The sequence below is a fragment of the Capra hircus genome, chromosome 5, assembly GCF_001704415.2.
Source record: "Capra hircus breed San Clemente chromosome 5, ASM170441v1, whole genome shotgun sequence".
In the NCBI taxonomy this organism is placed as follows: domain Eukaryota; kingdom Metazoa; phylum Chordata; class Mammalia; order Artiodactyla; family Bovidae; genus Capra; species Capra hircus.
The window spans coordinates 62,786,643-62,802,069 of NC_030812.1; the positions used below are offsets into that span (position 1 = coordinate 62,786,643).

A 15,427-nucleotide genomic window follows, 5' to 3' on the forward strand; every position below is an offset into this window, starting at 1 on the left:
AGCAGACACATTACTTGGCCAACAAAGGTCCATCTAGTCAAAGCTATGGTTTTTCCAGTAGTCAGGTATGAATGTGAGAGTTGGACCACAAAGAAGGCTGAGCACCGAAGAACTGATGCTTCTGAACTGTGGTGTTGGAGAAGACTCTTGAGAGTCCCTTGGACTGCAAGGAGATCCAACCAGTCAATCCTAAAGGAAATCAATCCTGACTATTCATTGGAAGGACTGATGATGAAGCTGAAACTCCAATATGTTGGCTGCTTGATGCGAAGAGCCAACTCATTAGAAAAGACCCTGTGATGCTGGGAAAGATTGAAGGCAGGAGGAGAATGGGACAACAGAGGCTAAGATGGTTGGGTGGCATCACCAACTCAATGGACATGAGTTTGAGCAAGCTCCAGGAGATGGTGAAGGACAGGGAAGCCTGGCTTTCTATAGTGCACGGGGTCACAAGGAGTCAGATGTAACCAAGTGATACAACAACAAGACAATGGAATACAAAAATTGACACTTATTCTAGTGTGGAACTAACTTTGACCTTTCGGGATTACTTTATCACTCCTGTCATGTAGAAAAAAATCTTAGTTTTCTCAAACCTATCATTTCAAAGAATGGAAAGACTCAAAAAATTAAAGATGGAACTTAGCAGAAACAAAAAGAAATTAGAGAGTACCTCTTCAATAGATTGTGTTTCTAATAACTTAAAGTACTTTATGGAAATATGATCATCTAAAAAAACAAATCTTTTGCATTATTATAAATAAATATCATTTTCCTTTATTTACATCAAAGGTAGAACTGCTGATGAGTCATATATATTAAAAAAGAAAACAAGCTTAAATCTCATTAAAGTCTTACCTACTGGACGATGACTAAGGTAATGCCGTAGACTGATATTGCCTAACTGATCTGGTATCACTTGGTCCACTTGAAGACAGATTTCCGTATCTTCACCTCGGATGTCAATTTCCCCATTAACACCAGTAATTTTAAATACCACAACTGACATCTAATAAGGATTGTATAAATATTATTAGTATACCAAATAATTCAAAACAAAATTTAGGAGAAAAACAGGAAACTACTATAACCTCTAAAAATACAACTGTGACTTAATAAAATAAAAATATATTTGTGACCAACAGAAAGCAGTTATTGTATTACAGTGATAAACTTCCACTTCCTTTCTTTCTGCTCAGTCAAGAGAATTGCTTTAGGTCACAAAGATTAAATATATGATGGCTTTGTTATATATTTTTCATTAGCTTTTCATTAAAAGCTGATCACATTTTCTAAGGCATCCATAAGAATACTTCATTAGGTAAAGAGGGCTTAAAATAAACCAGTAACGTATTTCTTTTGTAGACAGCCCCTCATAAGGACTGACTACCATCCTTACTATCAAACTTTTTCACAGAAGATTTAATCAAATTAAAATAAAGGTCAAAACATAAAGAATGGAAAAAGGATAGAACCTTTCCTCTTCAACACAATTTTTAAAAAAAATTTAGAAAAATGAAAACCAGAGAATAACAATTCAGTAAGAGTGAAGGAAAAATTTCAAGAGTAGGAAGAGCAAAGTAAATTACCCACAATCTCAGTCAATTATTTTTACATATCAATTCCCTTAAATTGGTACATATTGAATATGAGATAAAGTTGATGGCATTTCTCTTCATAGAATGTGTCTGAAAAGATTACCAGGTCATCATGACTTTCCTGAGCACCCTCTGAATTTGTACTGATGGCGTCTGGAGAGGTTTCACCATAATTCTGTAGGTTTGCACTGGCATTTGTCTGATCGGCTGGGCTCTGGTAATTTGTAGTTGAGTTCTTTTTAATACCTGAAATAAGATAAAAATTAACTAATAAATTAAAATCAGTTTATACATGATCCAATAATGTTACATTTATCTAACCAAAACGGACTGTTCCTTCAACACTTTCTCAAGCATAGTCTTATTTAAGAAGAAAAGAAGCAAAGAAAAATTAAATTGCAGTTAGTCAGCAAAAAGTAAGAAATAACTTTCCACAATAAGGTGTTAGAGATATTAAACCCTAAACTTAGTAAGAAAAGAAGTCTGCCATAGCCAACCACAGTCTGTGTTCTTCCCATTGCAGGTGTGGTGCTGGCAGTGCCTAGTCAGCCAGCTTTGCCTCCTCTGTTCTATCCAACATTCAGTGATCCCAGTCTGACTATTTCATTTCCCTTTTCCATATCCTACAGTTCTCCTACATGAAATTAATACTACTATTGTCAATGTGATTATTTTCCATCCTTACCAACCTGCCTTAATTCCTCAATGTGCTCTTTTTCAATATTTCTCAAACTCCCTGTGATAAAAGATAATTTTTTAAAATTTGTGTTCATAACAAATCAATACTTTTTAGAAATACCATAAAAAAGAACTATTGAAATGAAAATGAATCTAGAAAAATGAGAAGAGCCAAAGACACAAAACAAAGCCTCATTTTTTTTTTTCACTTCAATCATGCCTGGATTCTGACTTTATATTAAAAAAAAAGAAAAGTTAATAATTCTAAAAATGATTTCAAGGATTAATTCACTGAACGACAAAACAATCAAGTTAGTCATTCTCTAAACCCTTTTGCTTACATGATAACATTTTACAAAGCTTTACTTTGTTGTTGTTATAAACATCTTGATCATAAGTCTTCACAACACTTCACTAAAGGCATTATAGAATGAGTATCATTTTCATTCACTGAAAGAACATTCTGCTGAATGTAACTTGCAAGCAGCTTGTTAAAAATTTTTTTTTGAGATGTACTTTATAATTTGACATCTGTGTACACTACAAAGTGCACCATCAAAAGACTAGTTCACCATCCATAATGATAAAACTGATCTTCTTCATCCATTTTGACCATTTCCCCATCTCCTTGCCCTCTGGTAACAACTAATCTGTTTTTGTATCTATAAACTTGTTTTGGCTTTGTTTACATGTTGGTTTTTAAAAAATATAACCCACAATATGTGTGAAATCATATAGTATTTATCTTTCTTTGTAATAATTTTTATTATTATATTTACTACCATATATAATCAGGTTCTAACTCAGTGCCTGACAAAGCAAGTAGGTGTTCAATAAATTACCTATTGAATGGATAAATAAAATGATATTTAGGTCAGAGAAATGCATATAAATAAAACTGTAGTATGAATAAATTCCCACATTTCTCAGGGAGTTCCTAACACTGCCAGAGGTTAAGAAAATTTCACTAATAAAATAATATTTAGGATAAAGTAAAAAGAAAGAAAAAAAGACTATTTTAGAAAGACTAAGGAAATCTGTCATAGTGAAGAGGATGACAGACTGATATATACTGTATAGCAAATATTACAGTACAACTTAAGTGTAGTAAGCACATGGGAAAACAGCAGAAATGTAAGCTGGGGCCAGGTCACACAGAACATTGTCAGTAACATTAAGTTTCTTTTTAAATTAACAGCCTTATAGCAGTAAAAACTTATCAGGACTAAAATGGAAATTGACATGATAATATACATATTTTAAAAGAATATTCTGCCTATGAAATGCAAAAAAAACTGGGGAGACTAGTTTGAAATTTGTGGCGGGCTGGCAGTACAGCTATGGGTTTGTTCATTTATAAATATGTATATATATTCAAAAATACAAATTCACAATATATATGTGTATGTAAATGTGTGTGTGTATATATATGTTAGTATTCATATGTGGAAACATACATGAAAGTGAAATGAAAGTGTGTCACTCAGTCATGTCCGACTTTTTGTGACGCCATGGACTGTTGCTTGCCAGGTTCCTCTGTCCATAGAATTTTCTAGGCAAGAGTACTGGAGTAGTTAGCCATTCCCTTCTCCAGGGATCTTCCCAACCCAAGGATCAAACCTGGGTCTCCTACCCTCAGGCAGATTCATTATCATCTGAGCCATCAGGAAGCCATATACACATACAAACATGTATATAAAAACACAAAGAAAAATGTCTGGAATTATATATACCAAAAGTCAGTGGTGGCTATTTCCAGAATGGGGAACGGTATCAAGGGCAGAGTAACGGTGGTATTACAGTGATACCTTAAATTTTTACTCTAGATATTTCCATGACATCTGATGTTTTCTTAAATGAGAAAGAACTCATACATTTCTTGTAAAATTAAAACAAAACACAGAAAAAATAAGTCTTTTCCTAATGAAAATAACTTTAATAGAAAGAAAATTATTATAGTTAAAGAGAACTATGAATACACAGTCATACATCATTTAAGCGTTACACATAAAATCAAATGCCTTTGTATTTTTCAAGATCCTAAGAACAGTCTACAGCTAGAATCTATTCTAAGACAGTTATTAGAAATGAAGATAAAAATTTATGAACAATGATACTAATTATAGCATCTTATAGCTGTGAAAAAAAATAAAAACAATCTAAATATCCAGTATCAGGGAAACAATTAAAAAGTCAGGGTCCATTCTTATGAAAATTTAATAATTTAATACTGGTAAAAAAAAAGGCTGAAAACCATATATATGGTGTGATACTATATATACATGTATGGAAATATATATATATACATTTACAAGATAAATTACAATTGGTATCTCTAGATTGTGGGACTTTTGGGTTATTCTCCAAATTGTAGTTTATATTTTCCAAATTTTCCATATTGAGTGGTAATCACTTTTATTATTTAATTTTCAGAAATAAGAAAATCACTGATACTTTCTGAGAATAAATGGAGATGTTTTCTATAGGAACACTGTAGAAGCATCATTTGATCACAAAATAGAAATCTTCTATTAAAGTAGAATCTTAAGCCATAAAGGGGGCAAGGGAACTAGGAAATAGAGCTATCTGAATCGAGAATACATTTCTATGACCCCTATCAGTACCTCATCTATATTTAACTGGTAAAGTATGCCGGGAAGATTACTGTGAATGGGCTACAAAAGGGCTTTTTGTTTACATATAGTAATCATTTCCCAAGTCTGGGTTGCTGGCATAGCATACTGGTTGGTTGAAAGCTTAGGTTCCTGAGTCAGACCAATCGAGATCCAAATCTGCCTCTATTACTTCTTATCTGGACATTAATTTCTCCAAGCTTCAGTTTCTAAAACTATGAGCTTTTCTAACCTAAGCTGTTTTCAACTATATCAATACGCTTTTACTCTTCATATGCAAAGTAATTCATATTTGCCTCTCTTAAACTTTAAGGTCTGTACAGGCAACTATTTTCTGGCTACAGTCCACGGTTTTATTCCTGTTCACAAAGTCCCCAATGTCTTAGTGATGGGGATGTGTCTAATACTAAGTCATTCCTAATGGTCTGTACTGGGGCATTCATTGCTTCTGAATAAAATAGGGGAATCATGTAGTTCCATCATACACTATCATGTATGAAGGAGAATTCCAATTATGGGACTCAAAAATCCATTCTGGAAAAATTACAGTCATAGAACCACAGTCACAGAACCACATAGATCCATTTGGGAAAAATTACAATCATAGAACACATAGACTGGAAAAATTACAGTCATAGTTGAGAATCCATCATGCAAATTAAGCCCATCTAAGGCTACAGTTTTTCCAGTAGTCATGTATGGATGTGAGAGTTGGACTGTGAAGAAGGCTGAGCACCAAAGAATTGATGCTTTTGAACTGTGGTGTTGGAGAAGACTCTTGAGAGTCCCTTGGACTGCAAGGAGATCCAACCAGTCCATTCTGAAGGAGATCAGCCCTGGGATTTCTTTGGAAGGAATGATGCTAAAGCTGAAACTCCAGTACTTTGGCCACCTCATGCGAAGAGTTCACTCATTGGAAAAGACTTTGATGCTGGGAGGGATTGGGGGCAGGAGGAGAAGGGGACGACAGAGGATGAGATGGCTGGATGGCATCAGTGACTCGATGGATGTGAGTCTGAATGAACTCCGGGAGTTGGTGATGGACAGGGAGGCCTGGCGTGCTACGATTCATGGGGTGGCAAAGAGTCGGACACAACTGACCGACTGAACTGAACTGAATCAAATTCCAGATACAGGGGTCCCTGTGATAGAGGCTAGTAGCATTAATGATCTAAATGACTATATCTAAATAACTTTATGATCTAAATGACTATATATAAATAACTGCTACACGTCGTCCATAAAAAGGAAGGAGTATCTGGTCAAAAGATGCACTAGAACAACTATTAGGAAGTTAGGTACAATGTTCTTTGTATTGTGTGTGTATGTGTGTATAGATTTTTTAGGCTATGACTGATTACTGAGTATAACTAAAAACACCTTAAATGCCACTTCTAAGATTTGTGTGTATATAAATTCTTAAATTGAATTGCTTTACCTTTTTCCAAAAATATATGACTATCACTTCCATCACTTTCTAATAACTGTTCTTCCAATATCATGCTGTCAAGTGAAATGGTATCCAGTGAGGTTTGTGAGGGGCTTCTTCTCATGTTCTTATAAGAAATAGAGAGTGGAGCCAAGTTGGGTAGGCAACGTTCCTTAGGTTTTCCACTGTTAAAAAACAAAAGTATCAGAAAATCATCACATAAATGGAATGAAAGAATATGTCAAAAAATATATATATATAATATACACAAAGTTTTAAAATTATATTATCTAAGGATAAGCTCAAAGTATTTTCATATTCTGAAAAACTTATTTTTCCTGTGCTAATTTTAACAATGCCTCATTTTTCATGGTTTTCTGTCCAAAGCCAAAAGATACTCATAAGCTCATGCACATGCTTGGACACAATTAAACAAACTCCTAATCCAAATCCAAGAGTAAGTCATTACCTGAAGGATGATTGTGATTTAAGCGTTCTGATGATGGGTGCTTCTTCTTTACTGATTTCCACATTCTCAGAGAGTGAAGCTGTTTCTGGAAGCAAATCTTCAGCCTTAAAGATCGACTCTATGGTTTCACTTCTTTTACTAGTTAAACTATTTGAAAGTATGTTCTGATTACCACCATCATCAAATGACAGTATACTTGAATCTTCTCCGTAGTTTAAGACACTATTTGAATCTGTGTACGATGAATCCTTTTTGCCACTTGTTTCTGATCCAATTTCTCCTGAGCCACTTTGGCAAACAAGTCCACTACTTTCATCTTCGCTTATTTTCCCTAAATTTTTATCTGATAAATAATCCGGGAAAGAAATATCTTTTTGCAGATTTGTATCACTAGCTGATTTAAAAAGCAAAGAATCCTTCATAGGGACATGGCTAAGGTCAACACTCATAGATCTGTTGTCTGACATATGATTAAGAGTTACACTTCTAATTTGATTTATTCCACTACTAACTTGTTTTCTTTTTGAAGACAAAAATTCTCCATTTTCTGCAGGCAGATAATCCGGAACCATTGGGCTCACACTTTCAGAGACAGGAGACTTAAGAGTATTTGCTTGATCCACAGGATGTAGCAAAAGAGCCACTTCTGCACTTTTAAGTAAAATTCCGATGCAAACAGACATCTGACTAGCTGGACTGCCAGTTACAGCTTCTACATCTTTCCTTAAATTCTCTGAAAGCAAGATAAGTGACTCGTGGAGGAAAAGCAAGAGCAAATACTGGTAGTGATTGATTTGCATACTGACATGTTTACGAACGTGAACCAGGACATGAATATCTGCATCTGATGATGGTGAAAAAAATCTTAAAAATGTATCTGAAGAAGGTTTCTGATCACCACTGGTCAAGGGATCAGATTCTGTACTGTAATACTCCTTCAAGAGCTTTTTTCGCTTCCATCGGCCAGTCAGATCACTAGACTCACTCTGTGATGTATTTAGAGAGATTTGATTACAAGTCTGCCTCAATTTTTGTGACACTGCATACCTTTTTGGTTGACAAATCCAGATGGAAAGAGGGAAAGAATCTACAAAATTTATTGGTCGTCCTTTTCCACTTTTCATCCCTTCATAATCTATCCAAAATTGAGAAAAGTACACAGCCCAAACATCCGTGGCAGCAGAGGTTTTAAGAGTGTGTTTACTCAACTTGGGGGTAACATTGCCTTTATAAACTTCATGCAGTTTAGTATCCTGTTCATGAGCATGTCTCTGGAAGATTGGATGCAGAAGATTAAAATTGTCACCAGATTTGGGGAAACTGGTATATGTTTTACTGAAAAAATCACAATCTTTGAAGTCTTGAAATAAAGCTTCTAAATCAGAATGTCGACAGTTTGGACAGTGTCTTGTATTTGTAGCAATCATTTCAGAACTCTGAATAGAAATTGCACGTGGTTGATCTTGATGACATTCAGATTTCATTTCAGAAGGAATAACAAACTAGAAGAGAAAAAAAAAACTTACAAATCCACACAGCTTGAAGATAAAATAATATGACAGCACAGAAATCCTTTTTGACATTTCTCCCCAAAACATTATTTTTTTATCCTGACATAAAATATTCTCTCCCCCCAAATTAGATTGAACCAAATGAAAAGGGTTAAATGATTAACAACTAAGAAAAGAACCAAAGGGAAAAAAAAACACAATGAAAGATATACATAACACACATATTTGTAGACTATCACAAAATAAAAGGGACAAAACTGAATTAAATCAAGTAAATCAATTATTAAATGCTTACTATGCCCTGAGTGTGTATATATATATATATGCCCTGAATATATAAGTGTCAAGTTTAGAAAAGAGAATTTTTTGTCATAATATTTTAAATTCAAGTGATCTGGAAGATGACTAGATAAGTAAATGGAATGACTGGATAATTGTCATTTGAGCCATTTATTTGGGAGAAAACTATTCAGAAAATAACATAGGAGTACAGGTCAAACTATTTAGTAAAATTATTTTCTACAGATAATAAAGCCCAGTCTTCAAAATACTTACAACAAAGAGTTCAAACTATGCTACTATTTTTTTTAGCTTCCTTCCTTTAAAGTTCAAATATCCATGGAACTCTGATTATCAACTACTTGGAGGCAATAAAAAGGAACTTTCTATTATCTTTAGATATTAATAACAGAATAAATGCAACAAATAAAGCCCAGAAACAATTTTAAAACTTCACTGTATTATTTACCCTTATTAAAAAATTTTTTATCAGCTCTGGTAAGAAGCGGGGTGAAAAAATGACATTTAGGATTTCCCTGGTGGTATAGTACTTTTTCCTGGAAAATCCCATGGACAGAGGAGCCTGGTAGGCTGCAGTCCATGGGGTCGCTAAGGGTCAGACACAACGGAGCGACTTCACTTTCACTTTTCACTTTCATGCATTGGAGAAGGAAATGGCAACTGACTCCAGTGTTCTTGCCTGGAGAATCCCAGGGATGGGGGAGCCTGGTCGGCTGCCGTCTCTGGGGTCGCACAGAGTCGGACACAACTGAAGCGACTTAGCAGCAGCAGGTGGTATAGTAGCTAAGAATCCACCTGTCAATGCAGGGTACACAGGTTCACTCCCTGGTCCAGGAAGACTCTACATGCTGCCAGGCAACTAAGCCCACGTGCCACAAGCACTGAAGCCCACATTCTAGAGCCTGTGAGCCACAACTACTGAGCCCGCACACTGCAACTACTGAAGCCCGTGTGCCTATAAACTACCCTCTGGAACAAGAGAAGGCACCACTCTGAGAAGCTTGCACACCTCAACTAAGAGTAGACCCTACTCACTGCAGCTAGAGAAAGCCTGAGCACAGCAACGAAGACTCAGTGTAGCCAAAAACAAAACAGATTATGGAGAAAAAATAACTTATTTCTACTGCTTACCTCCAAATGGATGAGCAGTGGAAAAAATAAGAAAAGAAGAAAAATAGAGAAAGAAGGAATGGGGAAGAGAAAGGAAGCAGTCCCTTAAAGCTTCTATAACTGAAAACAGATTAAAATTAAGATTGCAGTGAAGTTGATTTATATTTGAGTACCCATCTTAAATCCTGGAAATTACAATGCTGTTAACTTTTCTTCTGTAAAAATGGTTTTATTCTCACAGCCACTTGTTTATATGGTACCTTTAGCATTAAGCCATCGACTCGAATATCAACATGCTCATCAGATTTTGAATTGTCATTCAACTTGTACACAGCCATAAATTGATTAAGACTTTGTTTTAAATCCAACACAAACTGATTTAACCATAAAATACTTCTTTCGTCCACAGTAAACTGTAGTGCATTCAGCTGGCTATAAAGGTTGGGAGATGGAACTGTAGAGAAAAAAAATTTAAAAAGATTTTTAATAAACCGATAGTTCTAAATCTTCCCTGAGAACAGAAAATACACGTTTAAGCTTTATTCTTTCCACATTAACATTAAAATGTTTTACAATGTTATTTACAAAATTTAAGTGATACTATATGTGGAAGGGGATGGTAGCAAACATGTCTGGAGAGACAGGAAACATCTTCAATGCTTCACTAATAGAAAACTATACAGTTTGATCTAAATCTGATGGCATAAATAAGAGGTATTGTTTGGATTTCTTTTCCTAATGTTACAGTCACCAAGAAGCAAACTTCAAAAATTTTACCTTCTTGCTCAAAGTATCAAAGGATCACATCAAAGTTGTGATCCTCAGTCACATATTTCTACAAGGATTTACTATCTGACTTAATCTGAATTCTCTAAAATGAAAGGACCAAGCCTAATGACTAATTTCTTAAGAAAGTGCTAAGTGAGACACAAGTTTTATTCTCCACTTAATCCTAAGCCTAGAACAGTATCTGGTGCCAAGTTAAAAATCAAGTATGTCTTGAATAATCAAACAAATACACTCATAGATCCTCCAACACATTGGACTCCTATGGGTTGAATAAATGTTTTAGTGCTAATTTATGTTAAACGAATATTCATAATTAGAGTGTATCACTCCCTGAAATCTGTATCTATCGCTGCATAAAAGCCATTATCATTTTCAGAGTATTTTGGTGAAGATCTTTTATTCCAAAATTTCAGACCTATTCACTTTTACCAAAGCAAACAGTATGAATATCTAGAACTTTTAAACTATGCTAATTTAAGGAAAATAAGCACAAGGTGTGAGATACCAGTGGAGAAATGACATTGTAACAATGTCTTGAAGAGGATTTTTTTTCTTTCATTCATTTACTTTCTTTCAGCAGATTCAAAGAAGCCAACTACATTAACTGTATTGTATTAGGCACAAAGAATATATAAAAGGTCACAAATCTTTCCTTTAAAAGTTCATGGATGATTACAAGAGACATGTATAAAAGGAGAAAAATTAAAGTACAGCCGAGACATCTTATCAGGGATGTGGAGGTGCTTATCTTCAAGGATAGTAAGGAGGTGGGCTGCTGAGGCAATCACGCTGAGGGAAAAAAGGAGAGGGAATCTCAAATATAGATTAGTGATAATGGCAGCCATAGAGAGAACTAGAGAGTAAATGTAGTCGAGAAGAATAGAAGAACTCTGACCGCAGATCTGAGACAGAGGAAGAAACTTAGTACACTAGGCAGTAAAAAGATCTATATGCAGTTTCTAACAGGGGTCTACTTATGAAATAGGTTATTACATAGCTATTAAAGATATTTGAAATAAACTTGTAGAAAACTAGGATCATTAAGGGGAAAGGTCAGAATGTAAATCAAATATGTTAAACAAATGCATACATTCAAAACAGGACTAACACCACTATACTCACTGTTATGGTCTGAAATGCATCCCCTCAAAATAGACACCCTGAAGTTCTAAATCCAAATACCTCAGAATAACTGTATTTGGAGACAGGCCTTTTACAAACTTAATTATGGTTGAAATGAGTTCATAGGGGTGGGCCCTAGTCAAATATGACAGGTGTGATAAGAAGAGGTTAGAAAATGGACACACACACAGGAAAGATGTGAGGAGACAACCATCTAGAAGGCAGGAAGAGAGGTCTCTGAGGAAACAACCATGCCAACGCTTCGACCTAGAATTCCAGCCTCTAGAACTATGAGGAAATGCATTTCTGTCATTTAAACCACTCAGTCTGTAGTATTTTACTATGGCAGTGTTAGCAAACTGATACACTTTTATTAGCAGAAGTTCTCTCTAAATTGTAAGCTCACCAGCATATTTCTTTTTTTTTTTGGGGGGGGGGGGTTCTTTATATATAATATATAATGAATGCATGTTATATTTATAATTATAAAGAAAAGATTATATATTTTTGAAGTTGGGGCACTTAACAGAAAGATGAAATGTGAGAACTGCAAATGAATCCCTCCCTGTACATAGGGATTCAATGTTATGTTCTTTATTTCTATATATGTGAAATTTTCCATAATAAAAAGTTAAAAGTAGTTAAACATAACCAACCAGTTTCACTCCTAAATATTAGGGGGCTAAGATTCAAATTGCTGTTAAGGTATTTTATATTTTTATCAGAAGAAAATATATAGATTATAGAATATTTTAATTCCCCTGGTGCACATTAACAAAACTGATAAAAATAAATGTAGATTAGAAGTCAGAAATCTTGGAAACTATAGGCTTTACTCTGAAGAAAAATTACTAGTTCAATGAATGAGACATTATTTAAGGAAAACAATGGGGGGTGTTGGAAACAAAGGGATTATCCAATTACAGATAACTGATTGCAAACAACTAGAGGGCAGTGAAATACAATTTGGGGGTGAGGATGGGACGGGGTGGGAAGAATTTTGATTTAGAAAACCTATACTTGAGTTTCAGCTGTGCCACTTTATTCTTTATGAGGTGCTGAGCAAATGCCTTAACCTATCTTAATTTTCACAGTTTCTGTCAAGAAGGTAGAAGAGAAAACACATTTGAAACATACAAAAAGACCATTGAAATGCATGAAGATGGTGAGGATTAGATCCTAAACAATTGGTACAAATGAGGATTGAAATAAAATAGCTTGATTTTTTTTTTCAAAGTAATTTCCAGGATATCTTCTTTTTTTACAAAAAAGGCATGAGCATCAGAAATTCCCTTTGAAACTAAAAACCTATATTAAGTGAATAATAAACAAATGGGCTAAGTAGGCCAGAGAATTTGGAGTTCTACTTAAAAATTAACCCACTTAAAATTAAAAATAACATAACCCATTTCATTTAAACACCTTTTTTCAACTATGATTTTCAACTGAAATAATGAAAAAGGTACCACATAAACAAAGGCAAATTTTTGTTTGAAGAATCAGATGAATTGAGACAATAGCAAAGAACATAAATGTACAGTCATAAAGTAGCTTACAAATAAAAATTCATGTAATTCAATGTTTCTAACTAAAGACAAGTGCTAAAAGTTGTCCAAGGTATACATCTAGGTATCAAAACCCATCCTCCCAAATTCTCTACAGTTAAATGGGTAACTTCATCATTCATTTTTCAATGAAATATAGTTTTATATAAATGAAATATAAATGTGTTTTACTAAAGAAAAAACATTGATCTTATTCTACAAATAATCTACCTTTCATTCATTCCTTCATTGAACAACAGCTGCTAAGAACAAAAATGAGTCAAACCACAGGAATAAAATTAAGCATGAATACTACACAGTTCTTGATATGAAGGATGCTACAAGCTAGTAAGGAAAAAGAACACAGAAACAAATAATAAGTATGTAAAAATGCTATACTACAGTTATGTACAAAACGCAATGATTATAAGGGTAAAGAACAACAGACTTCTGTTTTTCTTTTTTCACATTTATAAAACTCAAAAACTTAGAATGAAAAAAAAAATCTTCATGAGTAATGAACAAATAAAAACAAAATAGGAAATGCTCTTACTTGGAAAATCCTTCCCATCTGGATAGTAATACTCTGTGAACTCTATATAGACAGCTGACATTTCTTGTGGAAGATACAGGGATTTTTTATTGCAAGAAATCATACTTTTAGGGGAAGATCGACATTGTTCTGCTGTAGAGACCTAAAAAAGAAATTAAGTTTATTGAAGTAACAGTAAACAAAGCCCTTTCCACCAAAGATTTATGCAACACAAACATCATTTCAAACTCTTAAAACTATTTCCAATAATTAACTGCCACTGTAATCTTTATTATATATTTAATTTCACATTAAACTCTTTTAAAATAATACAAAACAACTTATAAAACCATAACCTCTTTGGATTCTCATCAATTACAAACTCAATTCTGTTCAAATTTCTTCGCAAATTTACTACTCTGAGGCTTACAACAACAAAACATTTCTGTAAGACAGTATAAATATATAAATGGCAGAGTCAGGACAAGATTCAAGTTTTAAAGACTAGACTACTTCCCAACTACGTACTTCATAATAATTCTCTACTATAATTCATTATTATGAAAAAAAATAACTATATAAAGACCTTTAGTTTAGAATAATAAAAAAATTATGGAGATGGACAGTGGTGATAATCACACAATAATGGGAATATACTTAATGTCAATGAACTGTATACTTAAAAATGGCTAAAATGATAAATGTTATATGTATTTTACCACAATAAAAATTGAAAAATAACAGTATAACTATGAATGCTCCTATCAAACAGTCTGAGCTTTCTTCCAAAAAAACTATTAGTTTTAAGATTCACGTTACACATCTTTCACTCTCCATAAAACAGCTAATTATAATTACATCAAAAGCATGTATACAAATCTCTCCAAAGTTCAACAGATAGCATCTTATCAATTTCATTTATTTATGCTTGCTTAGCAGACCCAGGGATGTACCTCAAAGTTATTTTTTTTTGTTCATTCAACAAACATGTACATTTCTCACACAAAGTAGATACTCTTCACTGGTTTGTTTCCTTTTTATAAATTGCTAATCAAACCTTCTGAGTATCTGTACAGTCTTCTTAAATTTAAGTCAGTCCCTTAAGTTTTTCTATGTACTCATGGAAAAAAATTCTTTTCAACTCTAGAGTGTCAAGTTATTTTAGTAGATAATAGTTTTTTCCTTTTTCTTTTAACAGTTAAAAAGTTTTTCAAATTGGGATGAACATACTATCTTATTTTCTTCCAGTTACTTTTGCTCTGTTTTGGTTCTCTGTATATGTGGGATTTCTTTATTGTACTTCATCCTTAATTACACTGGATTATGGGTGATCCTCCTTCCCCATATCCATATGAACTTATTCAAATATAATGCATTACGTATAGAATACTAAGAAAGAAACAATTGCACAATAAGAATATAACTCTTACATCAACGCATCTCCGACATCATCGATATCTGAGGACAGATAATTCTTCGCTGTGGGGGCTGTAGAATGTTCAGCAGCATCACCATCTCTACCCACTAGACATCAGCAGCAACCCCCTCCAGATGTGACAACCACCCCCCAGCTGTGACAACTGTCCTTAAACATCATCAAGTATCCCCTGCAGGGCAAAACTGGCCCCAGTCAAAAATTACTAAGTAAAATGAAAACTTTTCAGATAAAACCAAGTTTCAAAGACATAGACTTATCAAAATATACCAGAATA

General features: G+C 33.9%; 1 protein-coding gene across 2 annotated transcripts in view; it reads right to left on the reverse strand.

The window, feature by feature from the left end:
• UHRF1BP1L (UHRF1 binding protein 1 like) overlaps nt 1–15,427 on the reverse strand; it is an 86,608-nt gene that overhangs the window by 14,260 nt on the left and 56,921 nt on the right. For both annotated transcript variants that reach the window (XM_018048146.1, XM_018048147.1), the window contains 6 exons: nt 13,737–13,878; nt 9,989–10,182; nt 6,808–8,309; nt 6,348–6,523; nt 1,702–1,844; nt 859–1,009 (listed from right to left, as the gene is read on the reverse strand). In XM_018048146.1, coding sequence (XP_017903635.1) covers nt 859–1,009; nt 1,702–1,844; nt 6,348–6,523; nt 6,808–8,309; nt 9,989–10,182; nt 13,737–13,878 — 2,308 coding nt within the window. The remainder of the gene's footprint in view (nt 1–858; nt 1,010–1,701; nt 1,845–6,347; nt 6,524–6,807; nt 8,310–9,988; nt 10,183–13,736; nt 13,879–15,427) is intronic.